The following is a 13757-nucleotide window of genomic DNA, read 5'->3' on the forward strand; positions in this document are numbered from 1 at the left end:
GGCATCGAGTCGAGCCGAGCTAAGCTGAATAAAACCCAAATTAATCTAATTTTTCTATAATACTTATACAAAGTTGAGCGACTTTTTGATTACTAAAAGTTGTGTAGTGACTTTAGACAATACTTTAGTGATTTTAGTGCAATAAAGTAAGAGTTGAATGACCATTTATGAGATTATTCAATATTTTTCTTGCCAATAATCGTCATGCAGGACGACAAAATGGACATTGACCCTAACTCAATCTCAAAACTAGCTCATGAGGTGAGGTTGCCCAAGATCATATAAAAAGACCACGAAACCCTCATCCCACCGATGTGGGATTCAATATTCCCCCTCACGTTCAGGCCTGCTTTGGAGCATGGACAACATAAATGGGGACACAATATCGATAACAATAAATTGGGATAAACCTGCCTCTAATACCATAATAAAAATGGACCTCGGACCTAACTAAACACAAAAGCTAGCTCATGAAGTAAGGATTGCCCAAGACCATATAAAAAGACCACGAAACCCTCGTCCCACCGATGTGGAATTGAACACCCCCTCTCATGTTCAGGCCTGCAAACTGGAGCGTGAAAAACACAAATGAGGGCCCAACATCAGTAATAATAAACTGAGATGAACCTAGCTATGATACTATGATAAGTGGATCTTGGCCCTAACTCAATCCCTAAAGCTAGCTGAGGTGAGGATTGTCCAAAACCATATAAAAAGACCACGAAACCCTCGTCCCACCAACGTGGGATCATCCAACATACTCGTTTCTTCTTGTAAAATGGCACTATAAATCTAATTCAAATGCTTATGAAAAAGACAAACTTCTATTAATTACGATTTATATTTCAGAATCCATACTTATAAATACTCTTTCTTTTATTGAATAGCACAATTTGACACACTCTATGGCTTTTTCAGTAACTCATCACAAGCAAAAATTAGTAGTTCCAGATAAAGCAACACCTTTTGAGACAAAACATATTTCTGATATAGATGATCAAGGGAGTACTCATTTCCAAATGCCCACAATAATGTTTTACAAATATAATTCTTCAATGGAAGGGAAAGATCCTGCAAAATATATCAAAGATGGACTGTCAAAAACCCTAGTATTTTACTATCCATTAGCTGGTAGGATATTTGAAGGGCCAAATAAGAAGCTTTTGGTGAATTGCAATGGTGAAGGAATCTTGTTTGTTGAAGCTGATGCTAATATAGAGCTTGAGAAGTTAGGAAACTCAATTAAACCACCATGTCCACACTTGGATTTACTGATTCACAATGTTCCTGGTTCAGATGGACTCATTGGCTGTCCTCTTTTGTTAATTCAGGTAATCAATCAATGAATCTCCTTTATGTTTCTTTTTCTTTTAAAAATTCACTATATAGGGGATTGGGAAAAAGGGATATTGGGATGAGGTGAACCTATACTTACTGTGTAGGAGACTCCCACCAATACGACGAAAAAATTTATTTGCACGTGATGTTTACACTAAATAAATAAATGCAAGACGTGTACGTATATAAAATCTTATTCCACTTTGAACAAGCATAAGGTAAGAGGAGGGTCGGGGGGGGGGGGGGGTTAAAAGCAGTGTACAATTGAAATTCTAGACAAGTTGAAGAGGTATTTTATATGTTATGCCAGTTAACGTAGAGTATAAAGAATTTTACAAGACATGCAACTAATTTTCTTATTTTTAGGTTTCTGATCCTACAGTTTATAAACGTTTTGACAAGATATGCTATCTGTTGGTTGACCTTATATTCGTGAATCTTTAATAATATCATAAGGCACAAAGAGGATGAATAAGGAAATAAACTTTAGAGCACACTTATATCATAGGAAAACTCCACTCTTGCAATACAAGATAACAAAATGGGGTATTTATAGGTGGTAAGAAATTCTTTTGGTAGTAAATGGTTTCACAAACATATGAAGTTAGCCACTTTGAAAACACAAAAGACAACTAGAATAATCCAAAAGATCATGTATCTATTATCTAACTAATTAAAAGGCATATGAAACAAGACACTTAAATATTTAACTTTACAATTTCCAACATACCTGATAATATAACAGTTCTTTTACATAGACCGAAGTTAAATTATTAAACATATATTACCTTTTACATGTAGGTTACCCGTTTTAGCTGTGGCGGATTTGCTGTTGGAATCAGACTAAATCACACTATGATGGATGCTTATGGCTTAAAAATGTTTCTAAATGCATTAAGTGAATTAATTCAAGGAGCTTCTACACCTACAATAGTACCTGTATGGGAAAGAAAACTCCTAAATGCAAGATCACCACCATGCATTACATGTACTCACCCTGAGTATGATGAGCAAATTGAATCAAAAAATGCATGGAAATTTTTAGAAGACAAGTTGGTCCAAAAATCATTTTTCTTTGGAAATAAAGAGATTGAAGCCATTAGAAAACAAGTTTTTCCAAACCATAGTGAAGGTACAAAATTCGAGTTATTAGTGGCGTTTTTATGGAAATATCGTACAATTGCTCTTGGATTGCGCCCTGAAGAGATTGTTCGTTTGACATATGTCGTTAATGTGCGTGGAAAATCACTAAAATTTGAACTGCCACGCGGATATTATGGGAATGCATTCGTTGCTCCAGCCATAGTATCAAAAGCAGGATTGCTATGTTCAAGTCCATTATCATATGCAGTTGAATTGGTTAAGAAAGTTAAAGATCATATGAATGAAGAGTACATTAGATCAGTGGCAGATCTTATGGTAATTAAAGGGAGACCAGAGTTGTCAAAATCTTGGAATTTTATTGTCTCAGATAATAGATCTGCTGGATTTGATGAAGTTGATTTTGGATGGGGAAAGCCTATTTTTGGAGGGGTACCAAAAGCTATATCTTTCATTAGTTTTTGTGTGCCTGTTAAAAATGACAAGGGAGAAAAAGGTATTCTCATTGCTATAAGTTTGCCTCCACTGGCCATGGAAAAATTTCAAGAGGTTGTCTACAACATGACTTACAAAAATGTGGTAGGTGTCAACATAATAGTCTCAAAGATTTAAGGTTTTTCTTTCCCTTTTCACCTTATACATGTTTTGAGTGTGTGAATCAGAATTATAGTGTAAATAATATATGTCTTGCTTTATGTTGTTGTATAGTAGTTTGTAATATTGAAGTGAAATTAATAAAAAGAGTTTATCAACAACAGTCCCGCATTGGAAGTGTAATTGTAAAAGTAATTCTTATCATTTAAATGAAAGTAATTCTTGTCATTAAATAATAATAGGCAGAATACATAAAAGGAAAAATACCAATTATGTCCATTTATAAGTAACTTATTACAAAAATTGGCCAATTCCTAAAATATTACCAATATTAGCCAATTTGCTATTTGTAGCCAAAAAAGGTCAAATTTTTGCTTTCTTTTGAGTGGGTGTTATTAGATTAGATTAGGTACATCTTAAGGACCTTGAATCTCAGTTTGGGATGATTTGGTGGTGTTTTGAGGTGGTTTGAATTGAAAATTCGAAGTAGAAGATGAACATGAAAAAAATGATATGTGTATCACACTGTGTATCAAACATCATATTTGTATCACATGTATATCCATGTATAGGTTGCGTATGAGATACATGCGTGAGACGTGTTTGGTACATGTGTCGCAGAAGAATTTTTTGAACTCGATTTTAACTACGAATTTGAAACTAAATCAGTCCAAATCACCTCCAATCTTCCTCAAATTTTGTATATTGACTCATTTATATGTTTTCAATGAATCTCAACCACACCCATTGAAAAAAAGTCATTTTTTGCTTAGGTTTTAGGAAGCTTGTATATATATTTTTTTGTATTTCATCACCTTATTTGCTACTAAATCCACGAAATTTCCTTTCCGTCTTGCATCTAATGTTGCTAATCACGGTTAAAAATATGGAAGGAGATCTTTGTGTGTGATTCTTGGAGAGAAAGAACCTTATTCATTTGAGTTTTTAATTTTTATATGTGTTTGGCTAGTCAAGTCTATGATTAGGTTGATAAGTTGGGATTTTTTGGGGACATTTCTGTAAGATTCCCTACATAAAATGACACCTGAACTTGTACCCCAAATCTTTGTTACACACCTGTTGACCACGGGAATATTTTCAAACACTCAGCCTTTCAAAAGTGTATCTATTACACACCACTTTAATATTTGACCACTTCTTTTAAATAAGTGTATGTCACGCACCAATATTGTCGTGACATGTGTCATTAAGTTAAAAAATAAAAAAAGGCCTCCAGCAAAGTTTTAAAAAATAAAAAGAAAAGGAACCCGGCAAAAGAAAAAGAAAAAGAAAAGAAACTCATCTTCTTCCCAAGACCAACCACCGTGGCTGAGCCCACCTTCATTTTAATCTCAGCTACCAAAACTTTTAAAATCAAGCTTAGACTTCTTCAAGGTTTAAGATCCAACACTTAAATAACATATTATTCTTTGGCATTCTTCAACAAGCTTCGATCTAACTCTCAATTCATCTCCAAATGAGTTCCAACTTGAAATGGAGCTTCCATTCAACAACTAATTCAATATCCAAATATGAATTTTAGTAAAAAAATAATTTCACATAAACAATTTTAGTACTGTTCTCTTGATTTTTCGGGCCAATAATTGCACTTTTTGAGTCGAAAACTTCTGGGTCTAATTGAAATCGCACTTTTTGAGACAACAATTTCACACCAATCTCTTGATAATCTAAAAATGCTTTATTTACTAGTTGAAAAACGAAATAAAAGTTTGAAAAGTAATCAAAAATGAAAACTAGAAAGAGGTTCTGTGAGCATTAATGGAGGAAGAAAAATGAAGGAGATGAATAAAAAATTAAAAAAAAAAAGGGAAAAAGTTGTACATGTGACGTTTTTATGAGGCTTCAGATACAAAACTTTTCAGTTCACTCGCCTTATTTGTGTGTAAAGGACGCGCGTGCCGTGTAGGCAAAAATGCGTGTACTAGATACACTTTTGAAAGGTTGAGTGTTTAAAAATATTCTCGTGGTCAACAAGTGTGTAACAGGGATTTGAGTACAAGTTCAGGTGTCATTTTATGTATTCTAATCTTCAGAGTCTTATATAGAAAATGGAACTGGAAGAGTAACTCTCCTAGTACTTGTCTATCCTTTTCCTGTAGAAAGTACTCGTACACCATTGTATAAAACTAGGCTGTGTTCTATCCCTTGTGGCTTTGTCTCTTGAAATTGATTTTTTCCTACGGTATTCGCAATAGAGAAAATTCGGACCCTCGTCAAAATAAATTTAATCGAAACGCCACAAAAATGGCTTATTTTCTAAAAAGCATTTTTCCCAAAAATATTTTAACAAACACATTGTACTTTTGAGGTAACATGGTCACTTAAGCCAAGCATAATTCTTACCGTTTCAACAAGAAAAAGAAAAAAAGAAAAAAAGAGAACTGCTTGTTCCTCTTCAACTTGCAACTAACCATAATAGAAATGGTGACTCGTGATGCGAATACAATTGTACTTACCATAGAAAGTGCAATTTTAAAATAAATTAGCTGAATTCATTTACAGCTACATGAACAGACCAATAAATTTGGATTGTCTGAGGAAGAAAGTCTTGAAGTTCATAAAAGATCCTCTTCACTTCAATAAAGATTCTATATGTACCAACTTAAGATTCCATAGTGATGATGATTTCTCCTGAAGATAGAGACAAGAATGCAATGCATACAAGTTAGTCAGAGTTATAGGGATCTACTACAGCTCAAAAAACTCGAACATTATGCAGATGAACGTATTTGGTGAGATTGATCACTCTTTCCTAACCAAATAAAACCATTTAAGCTACCCCACAAAGGCATCTAAGAAAGAGTTTTAACTTCTTTTCTGGTCACTGAATGAGACTTAAAAGAGTATGGTTAAGAAATGTAAGTGAATATATTATTCCGGTTTACACATCAAAACTTTGTGTTCGTTACTTCTGAAAATCAAAACGACCAAGTTCATATTCTTCAGAACTACTTGAATTAGATGTTAGTATATTTGGCAGGCCAAAAAAATAAGGTAGTAATATTGACAATCAGCAAACTATACCATGCATGGATTTGATAAAGTAGTCCAGTTCTGAGATGCATATCGCACTCTGAACCAAAGGCGATGGTTGTTGAAACGCAAAAAAAGAGAAACGGTGATGATCAGGATCATTTTTAGGCTTTGCAGTCTCAACCAGCCTCATCAATCCTTCCCTATCATAACATGGAAATGCGTTCTGACCAGCAACAGGAAGCGTCTTATCCCATGCTGAATTCAGGATCTGCAGAAATGGAAAGGCGTTTAAGAGGTAAGAAAAGAAAAAATAAACACGTGATCTCGGAAAGATATGTGCTGAGGGATGTGACTGTGCATGTGGAGGTGGAGGGTGAGTTTCATCATCTAATGGACTTCTTTTATTTCCCTTTAGAGAGTTCTCAAATTGGATGTAAAGAAGTCAATAACCTGCCAACTCAAACCATCTGGATCTGCCAACGCATCATCAGTTTCTGGAACCTGAAATCCTGAGCAGATAAACTTTACTGTCACGGAGTGCCTTTTGAGAACTTCAAACACTGGAGAATAGCCGTCCTGGTTCGTGGGGTTGTAATATCCAGCTGTGACCTCCGCCGCATGGCTGCTCGTTCTGTACCACCAATAAATTGCTGGAATCTGCAGAAAAGGAAACACTCATTTACCAGGAAAAGATACACTTGTATGAATCCAAGTTCTTCATTCAACATACTGTAATTATTTTAGACAAAATTTAATACTTAGTGTCATTTACCTAAGATACAAGTGTCAACGTGCACCAGCTAACTTATCAGAAGAAACCCAAAAGGGATTATTATTCCGCTTCAGTGCAAAACAAAGCTATATTTGACCAAAAACTTTCAAATCTTTTTTGCAACTTTTAGTACTCCTGGGCATTTTTCAGATCTCTAACTTCTTTTATTAAAAAAACATAAAATTATCTGAAGTAGAGATCGCATTCCAAAAAATGGTCAAATAATTCCGACCTTTACCCAGACACCATGCATAGCGGGAGCTTAATGCACCGCGCTAACCTTTTAAAGACTATTGATTTGGGATGAAAAGAGCATAAACAAAATACCATTTGAATTATTGGAAATGTATGTATGCCATTTGTGAAAAAGAACAAAAGCCCAAATATAGGAAATAAGCAGAACGAGGTCAAAAAAGTATGATGAGCTGAACTAGCCCATATACGTACCTTCACAACCATCTGCACTCCCTCAAAAGCAAGAGTTGCCAGGGAGAGAACATTATCAGCATGATTTATTAAGACCTGTCTATACCAATGGAGGAAAAATCGCCCATAGTAGCTATCATAATCACCTCGTTCGCAGAAGAATCCAGTTTCATGTGGCTTGGAATTGTAATAACCAGCATTATCAGGTCCCTTCGCCCAGAAAGAGTGTCCCCTTGATGTTGCAGCTTTTCGCAGATTCTGCATAGAATATTTATCGTAGCACTGAAACAGGAAAAGAATAGAAGCCAATTAGAGGATCTATCAAGACTGCATAGTGGAATTTCACCAAGAAAGCAAGAAGCATTAGCGTATTGATCATGGAGATAATGGGAGAATTAAAGTTGTCCAGGACACAGAATTCTGTGGCATGTATCACAGGTTCAACCATTGCAGAGATATTAAATAAAAGCTGAAATAAATAAACCAAATCAAACAAAAAATCCTTTATTCAAACAAACTGATAAATCTAGTAATAAGAGTTCCCACTAATCTTCTAAATGGTTTTAAATGCATATTCAGGATGTAAATATAGTAGTTATCCAGTTTAAAGAAAAGCTATTAATCTGTATTAAGAAATACCACCATGAAACACAACCGGGAAAAAGAATGACAAGCTGTAGTAAAAGCTATCATCATTATGCATAAGTTAATTGCAACATATATATTCTTCCCTTTCATATTTCCCATCCTAAGATTATAGACATCTCTAGTCAGTAGTCATTATTTCCTTTCAACTTTCCTGTATCTTATCATAACAGCTTTGGTAGTAATGCCCTGTGGCTTAGATCGAGAACTTAGGTGCTGACGAGGAATCAAAGAAAGCCTCTACGCAAAACTTTTTACTGTTTCTGTTTCCTCCTTAAAAATGATTATGCTTTAGTTAGGAGCAGCTAGGTAGGATCTCCTTTGGCTACAAATATTACAATCAAAGTAAGATAGAAAGTGATAGTCACTCCTCCACTTTTATGCAACAGTTTGACTCAAGATGGATAACCATATCATAGAAATCATAGCATTATATGAAATTTCTACATAGGAAGACAACTAATCACTTTATAAGTTCGACAATTTAACTACATTAAAATGATTGACTTGGGTTAACGAAGAACCAATCACTGTCAGACCTGAGCATTTTCAGGTACACCAAGGTTATCAAACAAACCCAGGGAACAAGATCCGATATTTTTCTAAAGTTATAGTCAGTGAAGACTACGTAATATGACCAAATCACATAACAACTTATACATCACAGCCTTCCTATAACAAGTACCTGAAACTCACCAATACCAGGATACCTCCACCCCATCCTTTCAGAAAAAGAAGGGTACTTTAACTCCCCAGACGCTCCAAGTCCAATTTCAACAGCAGAAATTAGACCATCAGCGAACAAGTCATCAAATTCAGTTCGGAAGCTTCTCATCATGTCAAAGTAAACCTGCAAAATTGGATTTTAAACTAGTGATCGAAAAACCAAGGTTTAGTCATAATGTAGACGATTACTGTACTTTTTTCTTTTTAGTTTTCACTTTAATTTTGTCTCTTCTTCAATGGAGTCAATCATGTGGAGAAAACACTCTTTATGTAGGAAATGATATATCAATCAGACAGCTATTATAAAAGTCACATTATCTTTCACTTCTAAAACTAGTCTTGTGGAAAGTTCCTTGGAAAATACAAATTATTCATTATTCAGTTGGCAATAGGATTTACATGATTGGGTCACATCTACAAGAGAGATATCCCCTTCCCAAGAATCAGGGAATGTTAGCTTTTCTCTCTTGAAAAAATAAAGGAAAACTTAATACCTCGATGGCAGTTCTACCTCTTAATACTCGTTCTTTGTCAATGCCCCAGGATAGGCATTCAGTGGTCCTTCTGCCTTGACGATCAGTAAAGAATATATCCTGATTGTCTTTTCCTATCTCCAGAACCCACTGAGGAAGGGATATGAACATGCCACTGGTATCACTTCCTCCATTTTCATGAAATGCCATTACAACCTTTGTGGATTTTAAAAATAAATAAATAAATAAAAAATAAGAAATAAAACACTCTATTATTGGAAAATCCATAAATATGTCTAGATAAGCTAAAGCTCCAGAAATGTCTTGATGTGAACATAAAATGCGAACATTTACCAATCCCCCTCAAGGAATGGAGCAAAGGACATTCCAGAGTGTAGATATAATGATGCATCTTAAGAATGGATGGTTTGGAACACACAGCAATGAAAAGAGCAGGAAAGACCAGGGTTCCCGCAATGCGCAAAAAGATGACTCGTTTAAAACTTGTTAGGAATACCGAGGCATCAATATGAGTATAATATGTTTATGAGTGTTCTTATACCTGCAATTTCAATTTGAAATCTCGGATTATGTTGAACAATTCCCTGTAGCCAGACCACTCATATTTCTGAGGTACCCAGCTTTCAACGATGCCCCACCAGCAATTTACAACAACTCCATCGATTTTTAAGGACTTAAGCTGCTGCAGCTCCTGTTTAACACTATCAGGATCCATCAACTGGCAGAAATTGTTGATTAGACCACTCTGCCAAAAACAAAGCCATGACTTAGATATGGATAATTAAAAAGTCGAATATGTTGACACAAGATGCTGCATACTGGCAACTAGATGATAAATAATAAGTTTGTGCTTTCTTTCGAATGTCGAACATGGAAAGGCATTAACAAATGAGAGAAGGAATCTTGAAAATTGGCGCGTCAACCTTATACATGTATGAAGAATAAAAATATTTTTAGGAGAAAGCTGCTTACAGAGAGCATAACAAAAACAGGGACGTATTGAGTTCCTGATAAACCAATTCCATGCTCCCCAGAGTGAAGTTCTTGCATGAGCTGCAACAAGTAACTTGTTAGTTTTCCTTTTCCATTTATCATCCAATGGGAGAACTAATGTAGCCCAACCACAAAGTAAAACTAGCTTACAAACTATACAAGCAACCATGCCGAATCAAGAACAGCTGAGTCTGTCATTTGCAACTATTAGGAGAACTAATGTAGCCCGACCATTAATTAAAAATAGCTTACAAACTGTACAAGCAACTATGTTGAATTAAGAATGGTTAAGTCTGCTCTTCGGTACTAAGATAAACTCATAGTACTAGGATCTTCGAAGCTTGAAGAGTTGATCATAAAATAAACTTCCAAAATCACTGTGAAATTTCGAAAGAAGAAAATCAGCATTAAAATCTTCCCATGTAGGAGAAAAGATAAACCACTCTATCAGATATGTCTGAAGTGGAACAAGCAATTAGTACATCAAATATGCCGTCTCACACAGACGCAGCTTAAGTAGCATGAACAAAAGATACAGAGACACAAAAACTATTGAGAATTAGGGGACATGACAACAACCAGGACAAGAAATTACATACTTATATATATAACTTTATACCGATGCGGATAGAGGATTTAATCTTTATGGGTTCAACCTTATAGGTTCTTAGCATTGAACCCATTATATCTTTAAAATTATGCGTTCATATTTACTATTTATTGTAATTTTAGTAGATTTTTACACATTTATTTATACTCCGCGTCGGAAACCCGGTAACTTGAAGCTGCATCGACCCCTTACATCTTTTATATCTTAAATCTACCCACAAAAATGTAAAACAAAGTACGAGGTACAGATGACCTACTCGATCAATTTCACGGGTTCCTGCATGATGTTTAAGCAGTTCAATATCAATCAGAGAGAGAGAGAGAGAGAGAGAGAGAGAGAGAGAGAGAGAGAGAGAGAGAGAGAGAGAGAGGGGAGGAGAGAGAGAGAGAGAGAGAGAGAGAGAGAGATTAAAAAGCGACTAAAATAGTCCAAAATGCAAAAAAGAAGATAAACCTAATATTAAATAACTCAAATTTAGTAGAAGAGTCTCCTTTCCCCTCTGAGTTGGAACTTATCAAATAAGGGGATAGAGGATGCTGTATCTTCAATCTTTCAAAGTGCTCATTTATGCCAAAACAACCAATTAGTTCTTTCTTAAGAATGGTGTATACTGCACTCTAATGAAAATGGTTAGGAAAGTGCAATACGTCAAGATAAGTAATAAACCCCAAAGCAACATTGAAGATTATCCTTAACATACAGCATCCTCAGCTTACAAGAACTTGGAATTTACCCGGCTTGCCTCTAAACATTCTGTAGAATTCATTGTACTGGTACTTGTAAATTTATCAGCCTTCGTGTCACTTTCTGTGACTACAATAGAATCAAAAGATGCTGGCGATAAACTCTCGTTGATCCTTGGCACTGATGGCTGACAATCCACGGATGCTCTGGTTGAACAATTTCTCAAAGAACTGCCAGAAACCGGACTCTCAACAGACAACACCTGATAAGGCCCCTGTGCAATTTATTCAGTAGTAATGAAAATTAAGACATCATATTTGTCGACAATTTAAAGTTTAAACAGAATATCAAGAAGATATCGCATGCCAATGAGAATAGATGCTATCTTTGCAGCAACTGATGCAGTGCAAGCAAATTATGAATATCAATGTTTAGTCAATACTATTGCACAATTTTCCCGCTTTTCAAAAAAAGATGTTATAATCTAAAAAAAATTCCAAAAAGGTAGTGTCTGGGCCAGGTTGTGTGCACCTCGATTATTCTCCCAGGTACTGCTACCTCCAAAAATAAAGATATCGGGTAACTCTATCCACCAAGGCTCAAGAAAAAATAACATGACATGTTTTTTATTCTGCTTGAATTTGAACCCTCTTCCCCATGGTTTTCAAACATTTTAATGACTGCTAAGCTACGCTTCCAGGGTCAACGTGATTCTATATCTCATTGAAAAAGGCAAACGGCATTGTTTAATGGATTAAGTGGAATACCCACGATAATATGAAATGAATAGGTAAACTATCAAGTCCCATACTTTGGCAAAAACATTAGGTTAAAATTCAAACTTCATAGCAAAATTACGCTGGTAACTGTGTTAGATAATAGACCTTGGACCTAACTCCACCCAAAAGCTGAGCTCGAGAATAGTTTAACAACATACAATTCAGATAATTTAACACAATTTAGATAATTTTATAAAAGAACATTGACATTCAGTAAATAAATGAGAGCACTCACCAAACAGGAAGCAGCATTATTATTAGGAAGAGGAGGAGATTGTCTATAAGTGGTACCATCAGCTTCAACGGTCCAACCGGCTTGACGAGCAAGTGCAGCAAGTACATCATTCATATCAGCACGAACCGGAAGCGGGAAATTCCCGTACTGACGGAGTCCGGCGAGCATCCGGCTCGTAATTGCTCGCCGGTGACGTTCTCGTAGCTTCGTTCGCTCTTTCTCCTTTTCTCTCTCTTTTCTGCTCTTGTTTGTTGCTCCGGCGGCGGTGTTTGTGGCGGCGAAGCCCCGGGGACGGCGAGGTTGGGGTTGAGGAGGGGGATTCGGGTTTGGATCTTCATTCGGGTTGGGGAATTGGGGATCCGGATCTTGGGTATTAGGAATGGAGTGGTGGGGAATATGATTGTTCATTATTGCATGTCTTCTTCAATGTGCTCAATGCTTCAAGTTTTCACACACAACACACACAGAGTCACTCTCTTATAGCTTGGATTTTCTGGTTACATAATTAAATAATTTTGTTTTCAGTTTCCCTTTTCACCGGCCCCATTAATTCAAATATAAGTTATTCGCGACAACAAGGTGGTGTGGCCCCCGTTGAGGACGAGATGTCCTAAGCCCAATTTAGGTTGTTTGGTCATGTGAGGAGGAGAGGAGGTGTGAGAGGCTCATATTTGATGGCCTACGGAGAGGTAGAGGTAGGCCAAAAAAGAGGAAGGGAGAGGTGATTTGGCAATACATGACGCAGCTTCAGCTGACCGAGTACATGACCCTTGATAGGAAGGTATAAGGTCAAGGATTAGGGTAGTAGGGTAGGTAGTCTAGATTGTTTATAACAATAGTATTAGCACGCAGTCTCGCTTTCTGTTGGTAGTAGATTTTTATGACTAACCATTATTTTCTTTCATCGTTGATCACCTTACTATCTTGCTATTTTTATTCTGCTTTTATATGGTTTTTTGGTGTTGTCCCTTCTTGTATATATTTTCATTAATCTGGTGCTTATACTTTATTGAGTCGAGGGTCTATTGGAAACAAACTCTCTATCCTCACAGTGTAGGGTATGGTCTGCGTACACACTACCCTCCCCAGACCACACGGTGTGGGATAATACTGGATATGTTATTGTTGTAGTAATAGTTAGTACCATGTTTTAGCCTTTATAAATTAAAAATTGTCACTTTTAATTTCCACACTTTTGACTCCAATATATTTTTCTGGAAATTGAAACTCACATTGGTTATTTCTAAAAGATAAATTTAAACAAGTGTCAAGTAAGCATTACTTTTTTAAATTCACATCACATATAACCCATTAAAGAGGAAAGCCTTCTCTGTTAGAAATATAACCTCTAATTAATTTGCTT

General features: G+C 35.9%; 2 protein-coding genes and 1 long non-coding RNA gene across 3 annotated transcripts; 1 reads left to right on the forward strand and 2 right to left on the reverse strand.

Moving 5' to 3' along the window:
- Nucleotides 1-147: 147 nt before the first annotated feature.
- Nucleotides 148-2360, reverse strand: LOC109219403. Its single transcript, XR_002066940.1, has 3 exons — nt 2276-2360; nt 964-1071; nt 148-568 (listed from the first exon to the last, which is right to left on the reverse strand). It is a non-coding gene; the product is annotated as an uncharacterized LOC109219403 (long non-coding RNA).
- LOC109219402 (methanol O-anthraniloyltransferase-like) lies at nt 850-3161 on the forward strand. The gene is made up of 2 exons (XM_019383862.1): nt 850-1331; nt 2140-3161. The coding sequence occupies exons 1-2, from the start codon at nt 906-908 to the stop codon at nt 3049-3051; spliced, it is 1338 nt and encodes a 445-aa protein (XP_019239407.1). The 5' UTR covers nt 850-905; the 3' UTR covers nt 3052-3161.
- A 2194-nt stretch (nt 3162-5355) lies between these two features.
- LOC109219404 (beta-amylase 8) lies at nt 5356-13007 on the reverse strand. The gene is made up of 10 exons (XM_019383863.1): nt 12395-13007; nt 11430-11654; nt 10066-10146; nt 9635-9838; nt 9094-9288; nt 8559-8723; nt 7250-7510; nt 6481-6687; nt 6079-6298; nt 5356-5685 (listed from the first exon to the last, which is right to left on the reverse strand). The coding sequence occupies exons 1-10, from the start codon at nt 12800-12802 to the stop codon at nt 5657-5659; spliced, it is 1995 nt and encodes a 664-aa protein (XP_019239408.1). The 5' UTR covers nt 12803-13007; the 3' UTR covers nt 5356-5656.
- Nucleotides 13008-13757: the final 750 nt, after the last annotated feature.

Source organism: Nicotiana attenuata, unplaced genomic scaffold (assembly GCF_001879085.1).
Source record: "Nicotiana attenuata strain UT unplaced genomic scaffold, NIATTr2, whole genome shotgun sequence".
Classification (NCBI taxonomy): domain Eukaryota; kingdom Viridiplantae; phylum Streptophyta; class Magnoliopsida; order Solanales; family Solanaceae; genus Nicotiana; species Nicotiana attenuata.

Excerpts from the sequence above, each read along its gene's own strand:
- LOC109219402 (XM_019383862.1), top strand. The coding sequence starts at position 906 with ATGGCTTTTTCAGTAACTCATCACAAGCAAAAATTAGTAGTTCCAGAT. Across the intron at positions 1,332-2,139 it reads GTCCTCTTTTGTTAATTCAG|GTTACCCGTTTTAGCTGTGG; the intron begins GTAATCAATCAA and ends TTTTACATGTAG.
- LOC109219404 (XM_019383863.1), bottom strand. The coding sequence starts at position 12,802 with ATGAACAATCATATTCCCCACCACTCCATTCCTAATACCCAAGATCCG. Across the intron at positions 8,724-9,093 it reads GAGGTAGAACTGCCATCGAG|GTTTACTTTGACATGATGAG; the intron begins GTATTAAGTTTT and ends CCAATTTTGCAG. Across the intron at positions 5,686-6,078 it reads CTTTATCAAATCCATGCATG|GAGAAATCATCATCACTATG; the intron begins GTATAGTTTGCT and ends CTCTATCTTCAG.